The sequence below is a fragment of the Macadamia integrifolia genome, unplaced genomic scaffold (assembly GCF_013358625.1).
Source record: "Macadamia integrifolia cultivar HAES 741 unplaced genomic scaffold, SCU_Mint_v3 scaffold1054, whole genome shotgun sequence".
NCBI lineage: Eukaryota > Viridiplantae > Streptophyta > Magnoliopsida > Proteales > Proteaceae > Macadamia > Macadamia integrifolia.
Window position 1 is genome coordinate 192138 of NW_024868068.1, and position 21317 is coordinate 213454.

The following is a 21317-nucleotide window of genomic DNA, read 5'->3' on the forward strand; positions in this document are numbered from 1 at the left end:
TTTGTTATTATCAAAATCAATTATAGGAGTGTGGGCATGTCCCCAACAAAATGGTCTTCATTGACTAGCTAAAATATTTAGAGATAGCAAACCTTAAGCTAAGTACCTACAAAGACATTTGGGAAGACGATTACCTTGCAGTGGAGTTGTTAGGGGAATGTTTGTTAGAATCGGCGAGGAGGAAGAAAGAGTAACACGGTTTTTGGAGAGTGTGTTTGTAAAGTTTCAAATATACCCTTTTCCAGATATACCAATGCCCTTGGATGCTTCAATGTTCAAACTTATATTGTACCTTGGGAACTAGGGATCAAGTATTGGTACTTTAAAGACCTAAAAAAATATACCTTTTTCCAAATTGTTTTGAGTTACAAAAGGAGATTCAAAACTTAATCAAATTGACAATCCTAACCTCAAAAGTAACCATAAGATGACTAAATAATGAAGGCATCTAAACTGGTTCGGTTACTCTCAAATAGACCAATATGTAATACATTTTTTTCGCTAAAAATTCATGTATATTAAAGGAAGAAAAAGAAGAAAGAGAAGAAAAAAGAACAAATATAGTACATCAGATGAGGGAGGGAGAAATACCTAACTCTCACAAAAAGAAGAGAGGGAGAAGGAAAGGAAGGTAGCGATTGAAAGCTGCCTATAGCTGATCTATTAGTTAGACTGGTAGTGCGTGTGGGTCATGGCGGAAGGAAGTCCTGGCGATGACCCTGGAGGTGGACTAGTACAGGATACGGGAAGACAACTCCGACTGACTGATTTTTGGAAGGCCCTCCCTTCCTCGGTGCCGGCAGTGTCCATTGGAGACATTATGGAGGAGGGGGGAAGTGGTTCTGCGGCCATTACAGGGGTGGCAAGGAAATCATATGCCTCCATTGTTGGTTCGGAAGAGCTTGCTTTGGACTAAGGGATACAGAGTGGGAATCACCCTGCTCAAAAATCATTTGCCAAGACAGTAGATACAGTTTTACCAATGGTGGATGATCTACCTGAGCCCGTTCATGCCGGAAACTCAACGAAAGTGATTATAGCTCAGGGGGAGTATGAGGATCACTTCCACAAGTACAAATTTGCCCTGATCGGTCGTATCAATTTTCATTTTATCTCACTGGATGACTTTCGCAAAGAAGCCAGGGAGATTTGGAAATTGAAAGGAAAGGTGAAGATGGTGCCGATGGGAAAAGGTTTCACCATCTTCCAGTTCGATTCTGAAGGGGATATGGCTCTGATGTGGAGGCGAAGCCCTGTAAAGGTTGGAAGCCAGTATGTTCGCTTTCAGCGATGGCATCCGGATTTTAGTATCCATGAAAAACAAATCAACAAGGCCCTAGTTTGGGTGCGGTTTCCTGATCTGCCATTAGAATATTGGCATGAGAAGGTTCTATTGACGATGACCAAGGCGTCAGGGCGGCCAATTGCACTTGATCACTGCACCAAAAATGTTTTATATGGGAACTATGCCCGAGTCCTTGTTGAGATGGAGGTGGGGGCGCCAAGGCTTGATGAAATCCAGGTCGAACGTAGGCAACCTGGAACTAAGAAATTATTCTGGTTTAAGCAGTAGGTGCTCTATGAGGACTCTCTGGGGCAATACGACTTCTGCAAAAAGTTGGGGCATCAAGTGCATGCATGCCGTGAAAAGAAGGCTCATGATGAGAAGCAGAATTCTCTGGAAAAGGCGGGCCTTCCTGGAGCGGTGTATGAAGAAGATAGAGTCGACTCAGGTAGGGGTGACTCACTGGGTCGAAATGATACTTCTATGGAAAGATTTGAACATGATTTAATGCCAAAAAATTCAAATGTTCAGCAGCAGTTTCAAAATGCTGAAGGGGGAGGGATTGAAACCGTGCCTACCACCATTAGTTCCTCTCGGTTTCCTTCTATGGAGAGGGGAGAGATCCTAATTGATTTGATTGCTTCAAATCACAATCCTTCCCGCACCAATTCGGGTAAGCAAATATTATCACAGGATAAGGAGGCGGGTGGCATGGAAACCGTTCCAAAGGAGTTGGCGCAGGAAGGAGAGGAATCCAATGCGGATTCTTCGAATGATGATGACTCAGATTCGACTGAGGATGATGTGGATCGGTATGGTTCAGATTTAGGTTCAGAGATGGAATCGGACCCAGACCAACTTGATGCGGTTGATGGAGGAGAACCAAACCAGACTGGGATTCACTCTAACGATGAACCAGCCGTGATGCCACCTGAGGACGACTGAGCCGTGGTGACTCAGGGTGTTGTGAGAGTTTCATCGAGACCCAAAAGGTCAGGGACAGCTTTAGGGAGCTCACGTGGTGGGTTGGCGAGTAAAGGTGGCCGTTCCAACGACAACGTAGTGCCCGTGTCTTCATCGACTGCTACTTTGAGTAGAAGGGAGATGGCTAGGATGGGGGCTCTGGTTGTGGAGAAAGTGGCGGCATTGGCAGAAAAAGGGAATGAGATAGTGGATAAAAGGGGAAAATCGAAGCAAGGTGGTGGTCAGACCTCGAGGTCTGATAATGCTAAACAGAAAAATTGATTCCTATGAGGATATTTTTTTGGAATATCAGGGGAGTTAAGAAGGCAGCGTCTGCTAGAGCGTTGCAAAAATTTTTGCGTGACCTCACCCCAGAGGTGGTCTGCATAGTGGAACCCATGGTGGACTCTCTATCCTTCCCTTATGCCCTTTTTGATCGCCTTGGCTTCAGGGCAGAATTAATTCATAATTCTCGTCGCGACAACGTTCCTAATCTTTGGATTATTTGGAAAAATTCCTTAATGCGCCCGGTGGTCGTTCAGTCCTCGGAGCAGCTGATCTCAATCTCTCTAGAATGTAATGGTCAGGTGGTGTTGGTGTCTATGATTCATGCCTCTTGCTTTAGGGCTGAGCGTCGGAATTTATGGATGGATTTGGTTGCATTAGCCTCCTCTTCCCTTCCATGGGCAGTCATTGGTGATTTTAATGCCACGCTCTCCTCCCATGAGAAGCGGGGTCCAGGTAGATTTAATGTGGGTGTGGCGGCGGAGTTTTAGGTGATGGTGGATGCATGTGAATTGATCAAAACCCCTTCTCAGGGACCAAAATTCACCTGGACGAATAATAGACGTACAGGTCATGTGGCAGCAGTGCTCGATAGAAGTTTCTTCAATGCTCGTTGGTTAGATGTTTTTGGTGATTGCATCAACAGGTCCTCCATCGGTCAGTGTGGGACCATGCACCTATTTTACTCTCTTTAACGGCAGCCCCTAAGCCTAGGAATGCCCCTTTCTGCTTTCATCAGTTTTGGGTGGATGACGGGTCTTTTGAGGAGCTCGTGAGGGAGGTGTGGCGTAGGGACGTAAGGGGGGGCCCAATTGGAAGGCTGGTCCAGAAATTAAAGGCTGTGAAGGGTGCGCTTAAGGGGTGGGCAAGACAAACATTTCCAAATGCTGATTTGGCCCTGAAGGAAGCTACTGATGTGGTGGTGGAGGTGCAGCGGTCCATTGACCAGGTTGGTATGACGGATGAATTGTTTTCTAAGGAAGCAGAGGCAAAAACAAAGCTCTTGAAAGCTGTGGAATTACATGAGAAACTTTAGGCAGAGAAAGCCCGTTGTAAGTGGGCTAAATTAGGTGACAGAAATTCAAAGTTTTTCCATTTATTAGTGAAGGTGTGACGTGCCAAAAACTGCAGTCGATCGTTGAAGAAACAAGATGGATCGGTGGTTTCAGAGCAGGGTCAATTGGCAGAATATATCTCGAATTATTTTCAGGACTTCCATAAGGCCGATCAATGTGAAACTTATTTGGAACTACTTCAAGTCATCCCCCAGGAGGTGAATAGAGAAGACTCATTGGCTTTAGAAGTTATCCCTGAGATGGACGAAATAAAGAGGGTGGTTTGGAGTCTGGATCCAGAGAGCTCGCTGGACCTTGACGGTTTCCTTGGAGCCTTCTTTAAGAAGTGTTGAGAAATTGTCAGCGTCGATTTTTGTGAGGCTGTGCGTGCCTTTTTCAGAGATGGTAAGCTACCCAATGGGGTGAACAATAGTTGGGTGACTTTAATCCCTAAGGTGGAAGGGGCAGCAACCTTGGATAAGTTTCGCCCCATCTGTATGGCAAACTTCTTTTGTGAGGTGCTGTCAAAAATAATGGCTGAGCAGCTTTCCTGTCTCCTCCCTCGCTTGGTGTCAGAAGAACAAGGGGCGTTCCAAAGGGGCAAGATAATTTCAGAAAACATTGGCTTGGCATCGGAGCTGGAAAACTTATTACACACCTCTGTTAGGGGCGGTGGTATGGGGATTAAGGTGGATGTGCAAAAGGCCTACGACTCACTGTCATGGGACTTCCTCTTTGCAGTGTTGAAGAAGTTTGGTTTCTCGGAGGTATGGTTGAGTTGGATTCATGAGATTTTGATTTCATCTAGAATTTCTATTTTGTTTAATGGTGGTCCAGTAGGCTACTTCGGTGTGGAGCGGGGTTTGAGGAAAGGAGATCCAATTTCCCTATGCTATTTATCCTAGCAGAGGAAGTTCTTTGTAGGGGTTTGAATGGTTTATTGGTGGGGAAAATAAAGGCTCTCCCTGGGCCGAGAGGGAATGTGGTTCCTAGTCATCTGCTCTTTGTGGATGACATTTTTATATTCATAAACGCCGCTGCCAAACATGTTAAATGTCTGCGTGACTTCCTCCACAAATATCAACTTTACTCAGGTCAAAAGTTCAATCTGGACAAGAGCAAAATTTTCTTTGGCAAAGTTGCCCCCCACTGGAAGAGGTTTATCATGGACTTGATTGGAATCCCAATTTGTGTGTTGCCTACGAAGTATCTTGGGGTGGAAATTTTTAAAGGCGCTGTCAAAAAAAATAGGCTTCTCCCCTTGATGGACAAGATCAAGCTTGTTTGCAGGGTTGGAAGGGCAAACTGATGTCCATGGCAGGTAGGGCTGAACTGATTCGGTCTGTCATCTCAGGTATGCCTATCCATAACTTTTCAGTTTATTGGTGGCCTGAGTCGGTGATAAAAGTAGTGGAGCGATGGATCCAAAACTTCCTGTGGTCAGGGGAGATTGATACAGTGAAGAAAATATCGGTTAGGTGGGAGGACGTGTGTAGACCCATGTCTGAAGGGGGCCTAGGAATCAGAAGACTCAGGGAGGTGAATTGTGTGAGACTTAGTAAACTTGTGTGGCAAATGAAACATGAAGAGACAACTTTTAGCAAGTTCTTGAGAGCAAGGTTCATGGACGATGGTGGTGACCTCAAGAAGGGGTATAAGTCGTCCTCGGTTTTAAAAGGCATCTCAAAGATGTGGAAGTTTGTCTCTTCTTCTGAGCGCTGGATGGTGGGGAATGGTGAGGATATTCTTTTTTGGCATGATAGATGGATGGGCCCTTTGTCAATTGCAGAGCAATCTCCCCTCCCTCCCTCTCATTTCCATAATAATTCATGTAAAGTAGCAGAATTTATTGTGGATGGCCAGTGGTCTCTCCCTCGAGCCTCTTTGGATTTCTTAAACGGTATTATCAGGGAGATAAAAAATATCTCATTACCGTTGGAGCAGAAAGATAAATGTTACTGGTCCCACTCTTCGTTAGAAAATTTCACCACCAAATCAGCTTGGGAGGCTCTAAGGAAAAGAAAACCAAAGGAGAGCTAGGCGAAGGTTGTGTGGGGGGCTGACCTACTTCCTCGTCAATCGGTTTTTGGTTGGAAGCTTATGCATGGTAAACTGCCCTGTGATGACAAGGTGAAAAGGAAAGGGGTTCCCCTTGTCTCCAGATGTGAGATTTGTAACAAGGCGGAGGAGTCACAGCCTCATCTTTTTTGGGAGTGTGAGGGTGCTGTCTTTGTATGGAGTTCCTTCGCTGAGGCTTTTGGGTTTCGTTGGCAAATGCAGTGGGCAGATTTGGCAGAACTAGTTCAGTGGTGGACTCCAACCTCTAGCACTGTAGGTCTGTCTCAGATGTGGATGGCGGGTTTGATTCTAATTCCATTTTTCATTTGGATGGAGAGGAAATTGAGGAGATTCAGGGGGTAAGACGCTTCTTTACTCAGATTGTCAAAGGCATCATGGATGAGGTACAAAGGCGTGGTCCGAGAAAGCGTGATAGAATAAAATCGCGCTTGGATCTGCAACGGTGCTACAGGCTGAATATAATGGGCCCAAAAAGGCATGTTAAGGGAGTGCGGGAGATATTTTGGCTGCCACCAGTTGAAGGATGGTGGAAATTAAATTGTGATGGTTCGTCTCTGGGCAAACAAGGAAGAGCAAGGGCCGGTGGAATTATAAGGGACAGTACTGCGCAGATGGTCTTGTACTACAGCTCCTTCTTAGGAAATGCATCTAGCTTCCAATTTTATGCATTGATTGAAGGTATAGAAAGAGCGAGGGAGATGAATTGTAAGTCTCTGTGGATCGAATGTGATTCAGTATCAGTGGTTATGATGGTGCAACAGGGTCTGGTGCCGTGGTTTGTGTGGCAAAGGTGGGCCTCTCTTCTCTCTTTCTTGAAGAGTATTTGCTGGAAAATTACTCATTGCTATCGGGAAGCTAATCCCATAGCAAAGTTTCTAGCAAATACGGCTGCCAAGAAGGAGGAATCTTCCACAACTTTGATCTGGCCTTTGGAGATATTACAGTATTTTTGGGATGATGCGATGGGCAATTCGCATTATAGATTCTACTAGGGTGTCTCTATCTTCTTGATGCCTGGTCCTCCTCCCTACTGATGGCAATGCCGAAGGTGGGGAAGAGTTTTCGGGACTTCTTTGGTAGTTTCAATTTTCTTATATTTTTTCCCAGTATTTTGGGTTCATTGTAAAATTTCCATTTCTTGTTAATATACATGACCTTTTAGCGAAAAAAAAAAGAGAGGGAGAAGCATTAATTCCACCTTCGGCATTGCCACCAACAGAAATAAGCAACTACCCAACTCCACCAAAAACAAAAAAATTGGAAAAATTCCTAGGTGAATCTGGACCTAGGCTGACCTAATGCATCCATGTCTAATTCCATCTGAACCAGAGTTGGCCAAATTGAAATCGGCTCTGACACTTCAAAACGAGCGGCTGATTTTGACAAAAAATCCGCCACTGAATTGGCTTCCCTATAGCAATTCTCCTTGACCAAACCTTTAAATTCTCCTTGACCTGCTTTAATTTCTGTGCCAGAACGACAATTGGATCACCTACTATCTGAGTTTTCCAAGCTTCCTCAACCACGGAGATAAATTGATCATTTTCCATCCAAAAGCTATGGAATCTGAAGGGGATATTTGTAGGCCTTTGAACAACATCAGAGACAACAAATAGAGGGGCATGATCTGATACCGAAGACAACAATACACATTGCTTCACATTTCTAAACACGTCTATCCACTTCTCATTACAAAAATTCCGATCTAACACTGCAACTGCATGACCCCTTCGATGATTGTTAGTCCAAGTGAATTTCTTTCCTTGAGAAGGGATAGAGAGCAATTCACACACATCAATCATTGCCTGGAATTCAGCAGCCGATCCAAGATTAAACTTACCAGGACCTCTTTTCTCATGAGAGAGCAGGGTCGCATTGAAATCCCCCATCACAGACCAAGGAACCAAAGAAGATATCGACAACTCCAGATCTAATAACAACTGCATACGCATATTTTTAAAAGAACTTGCATGGACAAAAGAGATACCTACTTTACTACCTGGCCAATCAAAGATCACTGACATATGTTGATCAAACATACCTGCAACGACTGACCCATATGTAATACAACAATATACAGAACACAACTCTAATAGTTGAATAGCACATGTGGCTATAAGGTAGATGCAGAGGTCTTCCAACTCTTCCTTCATTTGCTTTTCTGTTTTAATATCTTCACTCCATTAAGAAATTTCTTGCACCAAAGTGCAGATAGTTTCGGTGTTCTCTCTAATGTATTATAATCCACAAAGTAAATCCCAAACCGCAAAGTATACCCATATAACCATTCAAAGTTGTCCAAAAGAGACCATATGAAATAACCTCTCACTTCAGCACCATGCTTGCAAATATACATAACCACCTATACGTAAATAGATTCATAAACTGCAAATCTCAAACCAACCACACAACCCATATAACAAATGATTTGTGTGGTCTTTTTGTGTCTGCCTGTATTTGGGCATAGATTCAAGTAAGTAGGCAAGGTTCTTTTTTCCATAGTTCAAATGTCTTAACCAGTTACTTCTCAATGGCTTTTATATGCAACTGTGCATAGGCATGCTAAATAAACAGTCACATGAAACCCATGCAATGAGGTAGTGGAGTTGGCAAGGGTCCTTTGCCTTAAGAAGCGTGTGGTTCTGAATTTGACTACTCTTACCTCCTTTAGGTCATTCATATGGAGGTGTTTAGGGATCTTTACTACTTTCAGTGAAAGTTTAATGTTTCTCATTTAATTCTGATAATGACTTGATCTATATGGTTGTGGGGTCAATATAGACTCGTAGAAGTAGTCATATCAAAGGCTTAAATACTCGTTAAAAAAAAAAAAAATCACCCAACATATGAGAGAGAGAGATGGGACTACCATACTATTAATCTAAAGAGCAATTACTATCACTCCCGAGAGTGCGAGGGAGATGGTGGGTTTTAATGGAGGGCATTGACAATTGAAACGAAGAGAAGTTGATGGAGGGCATTGACAATTGTAACAAAGAAGAGAAGTTGATGGTGGGTTTTAATGGGGGCATTGACAATTGTAACAAAGAAGAGAAGTTGATGTGTGTGTTAGGTGCAAATATACATAACCACCTATAGTAATGTATTGTTCATGCCTTGATTAAACTTCTACATATCCTACATTGTGTCATATATAATAGGATTACTGATAACAAACATGTAATATCAAAAGTACTACTAAATGAATTACAAGAAATAAAATATAAGGGAAGACCTACTGTATTTGTGGACTCAACCATAACCCATATCGGTCTTCAAGTTCTTGAGGAATATCATAATGGTTCAGTGTGACAAATGGTTGTATTCCTGGTTCAACACAAAATAAATATAAGTTTATGTTATTAAAGTTAATGCATCCCTGATACCCACCCATTTGATCAATTATTTGTGTATATATGTGGCAGGTGTGTTTTTACCAGTCTATGTATAGATAGGGGTGTCAATCGGTCGGTTTGGGCTGCTTTTAGTCAAACCCAATTGGCCTCCTACTACTAGATCTCTCATCGTGACTAGGCCGTTTAAGTAAGTGATCCTCAAGGCTAGTCCATAGTTAGTGGATACACGTATCCAAACGTTTTATTAAAAAAAATTATATTTTACCATGTAATCCCATAGATATGAAAATAAATGTATTTTTAAAGTATATTATATTATACATGTATAATGACAAATTAAACATATAATACATATTACTGAATTTACTTTGTTTGAAAAAAAAAAGTGATCGATTGGGTACACGCTTTATTATGCTGAATTTTTTAAAAGTTTTATTATCATCTAGTTCATTTAATTACCGTATGTATCTATACTCGTTTTATTATCATTCCTAAACTTACTATGGGCTAGGTACGGTTCCATATATAAATGATCGATTGGGTACTGACCTTTAATCGGTCTAAGTGGGTCACTAAGCCATTTATCTCTAAATGGCTCTAAATAGGCCTTAGAGGGACTACTGAGACATTAATCTCTGAACTTAACGGCCTTAAACAGGCTCTTAGGTGGTCGTTCCGATCAGGCGATTATTGGACTGGACCCTTGCACTAGGAACGGTCAAATATTATTCAATTCAGGTTTGAGTCCAGCGTACATTTAATGAATGGTCCAGGCTGATTTCAGGTTTTCCTAGTCGGACTAACTGGGTGGGCCCAGAATTGACACACCTATATATAGACATCTTTAGGCATACATTTATTTCAATTTAACTTTCATAGAGGTAAACAGGGGAAAAAATTTAGGGCTGAATTTTTGTGGTTTCAAAACAAAGATTAGTGGTGTAGATATGATCGAATTTACAAGCGTGTATACCTGTTTGTGGAAGGAATTATTTTTAATGAAAGTATTTGGTGGTTATCTTATTTAATAAGAAAGAGTTTAATATTTAACCTTTGAGCAAGATTGCGTCTATCAGCCTGTTGTAAAATTCGATTCCAATGGAATCAACTTCTCCAAATCTACCTCCTGAAATTGAGATACGTGTTTAAGAGTCTAGCTTCATGTAAAATTCTTATTCTTTAGTGATAAGAATAAAAAAAGGAACTAGTGCAATAACTTACTTGGGAGGATTCTGGACCATGAAATGGAGAATCTATAAGAATTTACACCTAAGGAATGCATCAACTCTGCATCTTCCTATTTGATAATTCATGGTTACAAAGTGAATTTTTTTACATGCCTGAGTTGGAAGTGAAGGAAAACCTATTTTCAGTAATTATCTAGGTTTGAGCAGGATTTTGTGATGTAGATTTTACCATGTACCGATGGTAGTGATCATCTGCAACATCTCCAGTGCCTCCATCCACGATTTTTCCATAAAAATGAAATGATAAACGGTTTTCTATCAGTCAACAATTTTCCTTTTCTTTCTCTAGTAATAAGAATTATGTATCAGAGCACGAGGCTCTTACTACCATGGGTCTGGAGAGGGCCATAATGTATGCAATTTTACCCAGGTAAAAGTGGTTTTCTCTTGATCTTTAGGACACACAGCGACTTGATTATAACCTGAATAGCCATCTAAGAAACAGAAATGGCTTTAGCCTGCTAATTTCTCCTTGATCTGATCAATGAACGGCAAAGGAAAGTGATTCTTAATGGTGACAAAATTCAAAAAACAAAAAAAAAAAACCAAAAACAAAAATAAAGAAAACTGAATATTTAAATAGAGAAGAGGGAGGGGAAGAGATGAGAAATGAAAATAGAACATGACAAAGGAAAGATGTAGAATGCAAGATAAAAAGTAAGATGTGAAAGAAAAGATACCAGATTTAGTCAGAGTCTAGACATGTCTATTTTTCATATCCACTAAAGGAAGCTCAACAGATCTGATATGATCACAAAGCGCTGCAAGAGTGTGGTTAGAAACCCCTGGTTCTTATGGAAGGAAAGTGACTCCGTCGTTTCACGCCACTGCAAGCTCTCGTTTTGTTGACGTTGCGGCAAGCTCTCTCTCTTTCTTTGTCGTTCCACCGTCGCCGCTGCAAGCTCCACAGTTCACGTTACTGCAAGCTCCGCCGTTCACGCCGTTGTAAGCTCTGCCGTTCACGCCGCTCAAGGTAGAAGAAGAGAAGAAGAGAAGAAGAGAAGAAGAAGAAGAAGAAGAAGAAGAAGAAGAAGAAGTGCAGATCTGAGCAGATACTAGCAGATCCGAGCAGATCCGAGCAGATCCGGGCAGATCTGAAGTTCTCACGGCGTCCGAAGGGTGAGGGAGATTTCTCAGTTTCGTTTTGATTTCAAGAGGGGGAGATCGGACAGTATCTCCAATCACCCTTTTCAAACCGGCCGAACTGTGGATTGAGGAAAACAATGGTAAGTGGAGAGAGAAACTCTACGGTGGAGGAGATTGGGTTTCTGGCCGGAGGCCGCCCGCCTGATCGAGCAAAGCAGAGGCTCATTACGGATTTCCTGCAGCCCCGCCTATCTTTTGGAACAGGTTGCACGCCTGCACCTGCTGTGCCTATTGTGGATGTTTGCAATACTGGCCTTTCTTCCCTCCCTAAGAAATCATTCTCTAAGGCGGTTGGAGGCGTTCTCCCTGATGTTGCCGACCTACCTGACCCTATTCATGCCGGAAATCTCACTAAAATCGTGATTCCCCAAGATGCCTATGAGGAACGTCTTCTCCGATATCGCTTTGCTTTGGTGGCCAGAATAAATTTTAGGTTTATTTCTTTGGATGAAGTTCGGAAGGAAGCTGTGAATTCTTGGAAACTTAAAGAGAAGGTTTTTATAAAACCTATGGGATTAGGCTTCACTTTATTCCAATTTGAGGCTGAGAAAGACATGACAAACATCTGGAAACAAAGTCCTATCAAGATCGGACGGCAGTTTATTCGCTTCCAGCGGTGGAAGCCGGATTTTAATATCCATGATAACTCTCCTATTTCTAAGCTTGTCTGGATTCGATTTCCTGGACTCCCCTTCGAATATTGGCACGAGCGGATCCTCCTTTCCATGGCAAAAGCCGTGGGGCGCCCCCTGGACATTGATAAAAGAACACGAAATGCATCCATAGGGAACTTTGCTCGTGTCCTCGTGGAGATGGATACTTCAGTGCAGAGGTTGGAAGAAATCCAGGTTGAACGGCGACAACCTGGAACAGGTGATCTTTTTTGGTTCAAACAAAAAATCATATATGAAGACGCTTTGGGAAAGTGTGGTTTTTGTAAAAAACTTGGTCATACCATCCAAAACTGTAAAGAGAAACGCATCGCCGATGCCGCACGCAAAGACAAGGATGATGCTTGTGGTGTTGTTGGGGCTGTTTGGGTGGAGAAGTCGTCTTTGGGGGCGGCTGGTATGGAGATTTCCGGCAGAAATGGTGGTGAGCCCTCAATAGGAAAGAATTCAAATTCAAAATTGCCAACCATCTCCCATAATTGTGATCCAGCTTTGTATGGAAACTTGGATACGCAAGAGGGGATTTTAGCTATTGAGTTACCTATTTTTGAAGGATCTTCCTCAGCCAATTTGAGGAATAATCCAATTGCAGATCGATTGGATGACCCATGCAACAGAGATGGTTCGGTTCCTTTACACGGGTCAAACAAACCCAATATGGTGAACCAAACCACTGAGACTAACTCAATTCCAGAACATGGCATTCTGGTTTCTCCAGGTTGTGCGGCTAATCCAGTTCTGATTACTGGCTCTTGTCAACTCTCTGTCCACAGTGATCATGTGATAAATTCCATTACTTCAAGTGCTATGGATAATGGTCATCTCACCCTCCACTACCCGGAAGTTGGCGCCATTGATGCTGCTGCCCTCCAGAAGGAACAATGCCACGGCATGGAAACAGTTTCAAGAAAAAAAGGAAAACAATTGTTCACTGTGGAGCAGACTAGAAAGTCTGACCGTATTGCCTCTTCCAAATGTCTATGATGCGTGCCCTCTTCTGGAATATCAGAGGGATGAAGAAGGCTGCTGGTCGTGCAACTCTCAGCAATATTCTCCTAGACAAGCACCCTGATGTGGTTTGTCTAGCTGAACCAATGGTGGAGGTAGCTGCTTTCCCTTCTTTATTTTTTAATAAACTGGGATATGATGCATGCTTTATTCATAATATTCGCACTGGTAAAAACCCAAACCTATGGGTCATTTGGAAGAGGACTCTCACCAAACCAACTATTATTTCCATGTCTGACCAGTTTATTTCACTGTGTATAAATTGGAGAAACAATTCTATTTACATAACTTTTGTACATGCGAGTTGTTTCCGAGCTTCTAGAAGAGAGCTATGGATGGCTCTTGCAGCGACTCCAATTGGCTCCTCTCCTTGGCTAGTTACAGGTGACTTCAATGCCTCCCTTTTTTCGTTCGAAAAAAAGGGTCCGGGCGCCTTTAATCTTGGGTCTGCGTCTGAGTTCAATGCGGCTGTGGACGCTTGCAACCTGATTTCAGTTCCTTCTCAAGGGCATAAATTTACTTGGACGAATAACAGGAAGCGTGGGAATGTTTTGGCAATTCTGGACAGGTCTTTTTGTAATGAAGAATGGATAAACCACTTTCATGACTGTACCCAGGAGGTGATGCAGTGGTTTTCTTCTGACCATTCCCCCCTGTGCATTACCTCGGATTCAATGATGAAACCTGCAAATTGCCCCTTTCGCATCCAACGATTTTGGATGGACCATGAGGAATTTATGGATGTGGTCAATAAATCCTGGAGTGAACCTGTGGATGGCTATCCTATTTTTTCTCTTGCTCTTAAGCTGAAACGCCTCAAGCCTATTCTCAGAAGTTGGGCAAGATCAGTGTTCCCAAACCTAGATGCGGAATTAAAAGCTGCAAAAGATGATCTTCAGCAAATTCAATCTCAGATAGATTCCTATGGTATTGATGACCATCTTTTTAATTTGGAAGCTGATGCTAAATCCAGATACTTGAAAGCTCTCCTTGTCCATGAAAAGCTATGGGCAGAAAAAGCAAGAAATAGATGGCTCTCTCAAGGAGACCGAAACTCTAGATTTTTCCACTTATCTGCGAAAATCAGAAGGGTGAAGAACTCGATTCGCTCTCTTAAAAAAACTGATGGTACAATTACATCAAGCATGGATGATTTGGCTATTCATGTTGAGGAGTACTATAAAGCTATCTATAAAGCCAGCCCCACCCTTGACCATGGATCGCTATTGGACTGCATTCCCCATATCCTTGACGAGATGGACGTTAGAGGATTGGAAGCCATCCCAAATGATCAAGAGATCAAGAATGCAATTTGGGACCTGGACCCTGATAGTTCTCCAGGCCCAGACGGTTACTCTGGTGCGTTCTTCAGACATTGTTGGGAGCTAATTGGTTTTGATGTTTGCCGTGCTGTGAAGAATTTTTTCAGCTCTGGAACCCTTCCTAAAGGTATCAATAATAGCTTCTTGGTTCTCATCCCGAAAATGGAAGGTGCGACTTCTCTGGACAAGTTTAGGCCGATTTGCATGCAAAACTTTTTCTGTAAAATTTTGTCCAAGGTTATGGCTACAAGACTCTCTTCTCTCCTCCCTAAGCTCATTTCAGAAGAGCAAGGCGCCTTTCAGAAGGGCAAGGTTATTCAGACTAATATCAGCCTCGCTTCAGAGTTAGCTAATCTCATGTTTGAGGGTACAAGAGGTGGAGGTATGGGGATAAAAATTGATATCCAGAAAGCCTTTGACACTATATCTTGGAGCTTTCTTTTCAAGGTCTTGAAAAAGTTTGGCTTCCCTGATACTTGGATTGATTGGTTGCATCAAATTCTTCGTACATCCAGAATTTCAGTGTTGCTCAATGGAGGTCCGGTTGGATTCTTTGGTGTTGAGCGAGGCCTGCGTCAGGGTGACCCCATCTCACCTCTTTTATTTATCCTTGCCGAGGAGGTCCTGTGTAGGGGAATCCGCCTTATGCTTCAAGACAAGAAACTTCAAGCCATCAAGGGTCCTCGTGGTGTCCAAATGCCAGGTTTTCTCCTCTTTGCAGACGATATTTTCTTCTTTTTAAATGGCTCCATCAAATATGTCAGACATTTCCATGACTTCCTTACAAAGTATCAGCAGTTTTCTGGTCAACAAATCAATCTCAACAAAAGTAAACTTTTTTTGGGGAAGATGTCTCTTGATAGAAAGCAACTCATCTCTGATACCCTTGGAATCTCCATCTGCAAGTTCCCTACAAAATATCTGGGAGTGGAAATTTTCAAGGGTAGAGTCACTCGGGAACCTCTCCTCCCGGTGATGGATAAAATTAAAGGAAGGATGGCTGGTTGGAAAGGAAAGCTCCTCTCCATGGCTGGTAGGGTGGAGCTGGTTCGATCTGTTATTTCTGGTATGCCGTCCCACAACTTCTCTGTATACTGGTGGCCTAGCTCTTTACTGAACATCATGGAGAGATGGATGAGGAATTTCATTTGGAGTGGCGATCCTGAAACAGCCAAAGGAGTTACAGTTAGTTGGGACTCAATCTGCAAGCCTAAACAAGAAGGAGGGCTGGGAATTAGGCGTCTAAGGGATGTCAATAAAGCTTTTCTCTGTAAGCAGGTATGGAATATAAGACACTCTACATCAGCCCTGTCCAGCATTATTAATGCTCGATTTTTGAAGAAAAATGGGGAGCTTAAGAAAGGGTATAAATCTTCCACCATTTGGCCAGGCCTTCGAAGAATGTGGTCTCTTGTCTCTAGCAAAGAGCGATGGGTGGTGGGTAATGGGGTCTCCATAAACTGCTGGAAAGATAGATGGGTTGACTCTGAATCTTTTCAACAAAAGGCAGGTTTGAGAGATGAGTTGTTTGCATCTTCCTCCATGACAGTTGCGGCCTTTATTGACAATAATGAGTGGAACTTCCCCACGGTTTCATCTTCTCTTCTTCAAGATTTTTTTCTCGCTGCTTCAACTATCAATATCCCTAGAGGTAACATAAAAGATACATGTATTTGGACCCTCTCTACCTCTGGTCAGTTCAGTACTTTCTCAGCCTGGAATGATATTCGCCGCCGAAATCCCAAGGTTCCTTGGCATGAGCTGGTCTGGATGAAAGGCCTCTCTCCTCGTCAGTCAATTTTTGGCTGGCGTCTGTGTCACCAGAAGCTTACTACTGATGATATCATTAGGAAAAAAGGCATCTCTTTAGCCTCCAAATGCATCATGTGCGGTCTTCATGCTGAGACTCTACCCCATCTCTTCTTAAATTGTAGTGTTTCTCGGGTCCTTTGGGAAAATTTCTTCAGCTGTTTTGGTTTTCATTGGAAGGATCAATCCTCCATTGCTGATTTGATATCCTGGTGGAAACGAAAGCGAAGAATTTTGTCGGTAAAGGATCCTTGGGCGGCTGGTTTGATTATAGTGACCGACACTATTTGGCAAGAAAGGAATCATCGATGGCATGGTGGTAAGAGTACGGATGCCTCTCTGCTATTCATGAAAATATTGAGAACGCTCAAGGAGTCTAATCTCAACTTAAAAGGGGTCATTCGGACTACTGCTGATCTTCTTTGCTGCAGGAAACTAGGGTTACATGCAGTTCCAGGCGACCCTCCTTCCATTCTTGAAGTCATTTGGTGCAAGCCTCCACTCGCCTGGTCAAAGATAAACATTGATGGTAGTTCCATGGGAAACCCTGGTCGTGCAGGAGGAGGGGGTGTCATTCGTGATTCCAATGGGAAAGTTATATTCTCCTTCAAGCATTTCTTTGGCATCAGTACGAACTACTATGCAGAATTCATGACTTTTCTTCATGGTATCCGCCATGCAATGGGTCAAAGGATTACAAACTTGTGGATTGAATCTGACTCTGTCGCAGTAGTCACCGCTGTTCAAGGCAAGTCTCTCCCTTGGTTTGCCCTGCAAGAGTGGCTCTCTTTACAGCACTACCTCAATTCTATATCCTGGAAGATTTCTCATTGCTACAGGGAAGCCAATCCTATTGCGGATTACCTCGCAAAATCAGCTGCAAAAACAGGATTATCTGAAACCATGGAGGAATTTCCTACTCATATTATTGAGGAGATTAGATGGGATTCTTTCTCCAAACCAAGATTTAGATTCTGTAGATAGCTTTGGAGGTCCCTGCTGATGGCAATGCCGAAGGTGGGGTTCTTTCTTTTGCTTTGGTTTTTTCTTGCTGTACCCTGATATCTTTTTTATTCTCCATTTTAATACAATTTTGATTTCTAGCAAAAAAAAAAAAGTAAGATGTGAAAGATGAAATATGAAAGTAAAAGGAAAAAGACACAACCCAGCAAGTCAGGAGGATCTCAGCTAAATGGGGTTGGCCACATGGATCATTGCTCTCCAATAAGCTCCACATTGATGAAGCAGTGCCTCGGTTTAGATTTTACAAATAGAGGTTGTGAGCCTCTGCTGATGGCATTGCCGAAAGTGGACTCCCTTCTTAATTTTTTGAGCTTTTTTTAATCATTTTTATTCTTTTTTCTCTTTTTAATAAAATTTCTGATCTTCTAGCAAAAAATAGTGACAACTTGAACTTAATAGTCTCCATAACACTCTAGCTTTTAGTTTACTTTCATCAGCTCGGAAGGTTAGTAGGCAAACCCATCTCGAGACCTTAATTGGGTCTTGGATAGCGAGGTTTAAGGTGGAAAATAATGGCGTTGATGATGCCATTATTGCCATTACAGGTTAGAGTTGGGAGCATCGAACATCTTTGTGGGGCAAAAGAAGATGCCTGTTGGTTGGAGTGTCAAGGTCACAAAGATGTTGGGTGGGCCCATCAAGTGATCGATCTGCACGATGGACGGCCCACAGTTAAAAATGGATGGAAACCTTAAACAAAAGTCATGCCACGTGTATAATCACAAGCTGAACAGGAACTTTTTGAATGGTAGTTATTTTTGGCACTTTGCTTCCTCTGTAGATGATGATGTGTTCATTATCTGTTATCTGTTGAGGATTAGTTGGTATAATCACTCAAAATTCTAAATCAACCCAGACCGGACAGGACCGGACCAGATATGAGTGTCTTCGGTTCTGGTTTTATCCTATATTGAATCTGATCCAAGCAAAAATAAAAGTCCAACAAACAAGCAATGAAAGTTTTGGTTTTCATGAGAATTAAAGTTGACCAAGTTCTCCTAAGACCACGATGAATGAGAATCTATTTTCCATGGATTTTTTAAATGCACGCATGAGGTATTAGGATGGGTTTTTGAAAAAGATACTAAAATCTTGTAAGGGTTTATGAACCTTAAGATGAAGTGAGTAGGTGGTGAAGTAAAACTGTGTCCCATAAGATTTAAAAACTTAAGAATGGATATAAGATATTGACTATTGGATATCGGATATCCGACATTGCATATCAAATATCAGGAATGAGGAATAGTTGCCCTTTTCTTGCTTTTTTTTTTTTTTAAGGTGTGGGGTATGGGGGAGGGGGAGAAGGGGGAGTGAACCGAAGAAGGTTTTGAAAGTGAATCAAAGATATATAACGATAGTTTACAGAATAAACATGCAACACAGTGCATATAGTAGAAAAGAAAAATGTATATGCAAATACTAAAAACACAAAAATATAAACAAATAGTCACAAGCAACACAACACTAGATTTAATATGGAAAACCTTCATAAGGGAAAATTCACGAGGTAACTTCAGGAGGAATCCACTAAAATCAAATAAGAAATACATTATTTCTCTTTCTCAAGTTGCCCAAAACTTGAGATTTACAACAAGAATGATAGAATAACGACATAACACTTGATGAAGAACATAAGGGATAGCAGAAAATGCCCTCAGGAATTGCCCAAATGTTAGATAAAATCTCATGCATAAATTGTGCACTTCTTTTCTAAGAAATCTTCAAAACTTCTACTGTCTTTCTCAAACAACTCTGTCTCTTAGTCTCTTCAAAATCGCTTTTTTCTCTTAACTGTACTATACACTTCCCAAATATCTATTCATTTTCTACAACTCGCTAAGAGCCCGTTTGTTTAGAAGGGGTTTTGATGAGGTAGGATTTAAGGGGTGAGAGAGTTGTACTTATTTTTCCAAAAGCATGGTAAAGTCATGTGTTTGAATATAATGGGGTGGGAAATACTCTAGACAACATTGGAATATGAGCTTTCCTATCTACTAATGTGGCTTTCACCCCATTCCCTTTCAAAGTCCTACCAAATTGGTGGGACTTTGTGGGGTGGGAAGTCATTGCAATTAATGATTCTTTTTCTTCATTCATCTGTTCTCTCTCTCACACCTATGTGCTAACCAAACAAAGTTGGGGTGAAAAAGTTCAACTTTCCTCCAACTTAACTTTCCCTGCCTTTAACCCCACCTACATGTGGGACCAAGTAGTCAGACATTCCTGCTCCAAACTCCCTTCTAAAAAACATGGGCCTAAAGGAAAATGAGCTTGCAACTCATGTGACACTTGACTAGCTCTACATAGGGCTGGACTGGGCCCACATGGATCAATTTTCGACAATATTCCTATTCAAATCATCTTAAATGGAATAAATCTTACCTTCCTGAGCTTGGTCTAATTCGATCAAAATTAGTACACATAGAATCAGGTTAATCAGAATCACCTCCCCATCCATTCCAAGTTGATTATGTCAATTCTGTTCCAAGTTTTAAAACCATTATGACAACTGCCTGGTCTATTTTCCTTTGGCTAGTGTACTTCTTAAGAATCCCATTATCAAAATGGCCAAACCTTGAATATATGTAAGGCAGGCTCATATTTGTTCAGTCATTAGTAAGAGGGACGTCGAAGAAGTGGGTTTGACTCACATAGCCCTGATGTGGTGAAAAAGACTGAAGAAACGAGTTATGCCATGTGCTTAGATCGTGGTACCTTCTTTCAAAATCCATTCCAGGCCTTTGTATATGGGATCAACTCATAATGAACCATGCACCTATCTTTGCTATTCGATGGTCATGAATCTTTTCTCTTGACTTTGTACCAATTTTTCTTAGTTGACTTCTTAAGCTCCATTTGGTATCGTTCTAAAAAAAAATGTTTTTGGAGTTTTTTCGTTCTGTTGGAATGAATAAAAGGAATAAAGTGTTTGGTGCACTTATGGTCTGTTTTTGTTTTTTAGGAACAAAAAGTGAAAAAAAAAAAAAAAAAAAACACTCATTTGCGAGGTTTGAATACTTCTTGAAGACTTACTCCAGGTGAATATCATTATTGGGATCTGTATCGATCTTGATCCAACACCGATCCTTATTAATGGTACAGGTGTACAACCAATAAAATAGTGACACTTGGTAGGTGGACTAGTGCGTGGCACTACATTACTCATGATTTTTGTCACACTCCCTGTTTAGCATAGCGTGCGGATCCTCTACGGCGTGGTGTACTATGCTATGCACATCGGACAGCCAGAGCACCTTGGGTTGCATTCTTGGGTGTGCCTAGCCATTGGATGTGCGCTACATAGTACACCGAGCGGTAGAGGAGCTGGATCCATTTAACATGTGGTTAATTTGCTTGTATATAATATGGAAAAAGCTTTATTGAGAAAAAGCAAATTGGGCCTGAAAACCTAAACATGAGCCCATAGCAAGGATCAACATGTGGTCCTTCTTTTTTTTCCTTTTTCCGGATAAGTAGCCCGAGGAGAGTTGAATTCTTGACCTCTTTATTTTGAAGAGTTGATCATTACATGTGATCATTTTGCTTGTATATAAATTTGGAAAAGCAGTTGTCATTCTGGTGGGCTACAAATCAAAGAGTGTGTTTGTAAATTTGTAAATATATCATTTTCCTGAATATTTGAGTTACAAAACGTTATTCAAAATTTTTAAATGGAATTCAATGTTATAATATCAAAAGTAACTGCAAGATGACAAAATAACGAGATATATATATATATATATATAAAAGTATTCTCCAAGGATGTCAATAGACTATTTTAACCGCTTGATCATCATGTCACAATATTCTTATCTTTACCATTGGACCAAGCGTGCACCTAAGACAGACCCATTTGTAATACAACAATATATAAAACACAAATAAAATAGTTGAATAGAACATATGACTACGAAGGTAGATGCATTGGTCTTCTGGGACTTGCTTTTTGTTTTAATATCTTCACTCCATTAAGAAATTGCTTGTACCAAAATGCAGATAGTTTTGGCGTTCTCTCTAATGTATTATAATCCACATAGTAAATCGCAAACCGTAAAGTATACCCATATA

The 21317-nt window shown here is 41.5% G+C and overlaps 4 protein-coding genes across 4 annotated transcripts; 3 read left to right on the forward strand and 1 right to left on the reverse strand.

Moving 5' to 3' along the window:
• The first annotated feature begins 982 nt into the window (after positions 1–982).
• On the forward strand, positions 983–2230 carry LOC122062506. The gene is made up of 2 exons (XM_042626147.1): positions 983–1492; positions 1574–2230. Exons 1-2 carry the CDS (start codon positions 983–985, stop codon positions 2228–2230), a joined length of 1167 nt encoding a protein of 388 aa, XP_042482081.1.
• Positions 2231–8736: 6506 nt separating this feature from the next.
• LOC122062503 (beta-glucosidase 18-like) lies at positions 8737–10532 on the reverse strand. The gene is made up of 4 exons (XM_042626145.1): positions 10440–10532; positions 10245–10320; positions 10075–10149; positions 8737–8994 (listed from the first exon to the last, which is right to left on the reverse strand). The coding sequence occupies exons 1-4, from the start codon at positions 10440–10442 to the stop codon at positions 8903–8905; spliced, it is 246 nt and encodes an 81-aa protein (XP_042482079.1). The 5' UTR covers positions 10443–10532; the 3' UTR covers positions 8737–8902.
• A 635-nt stretch (positions 10533–11167) lies between these two features.
• On the forward strand, positions 11168–13378 carry LOC122062499. The gene is made up of 2 exons (XM_042626143.1): positions 11168–13003; positions 13097–13378. Exons 1-2 carry the CDS (start codon positions 11494–11496, stop codon positions 13102–13104), a joined length of 1518 nt encoding a protein of 505 aa, XP_042482077.1. The 5' UTR covers positions 11168–11493; the 3' UTR covers positions 13105–13378.
• A 52-nt stretch (positions 13379–13430) lies between these two features.
• LOC122062508 lies at positions 13431–16974 on the forward strand (the record flags this gene model as incomplete). Its single annotated transcript, XM_042626148.1, has 2 exons — positions 13431–15389; positions 15546–16974. Coding segments are annotated over exons 1-2 (3388 nt in total), but the record flags the coding sequence as incomplete, so codon positions are not given.
• Between the last annotated feature and the right edge of the window lie 4343 nt (positions 16975–21317).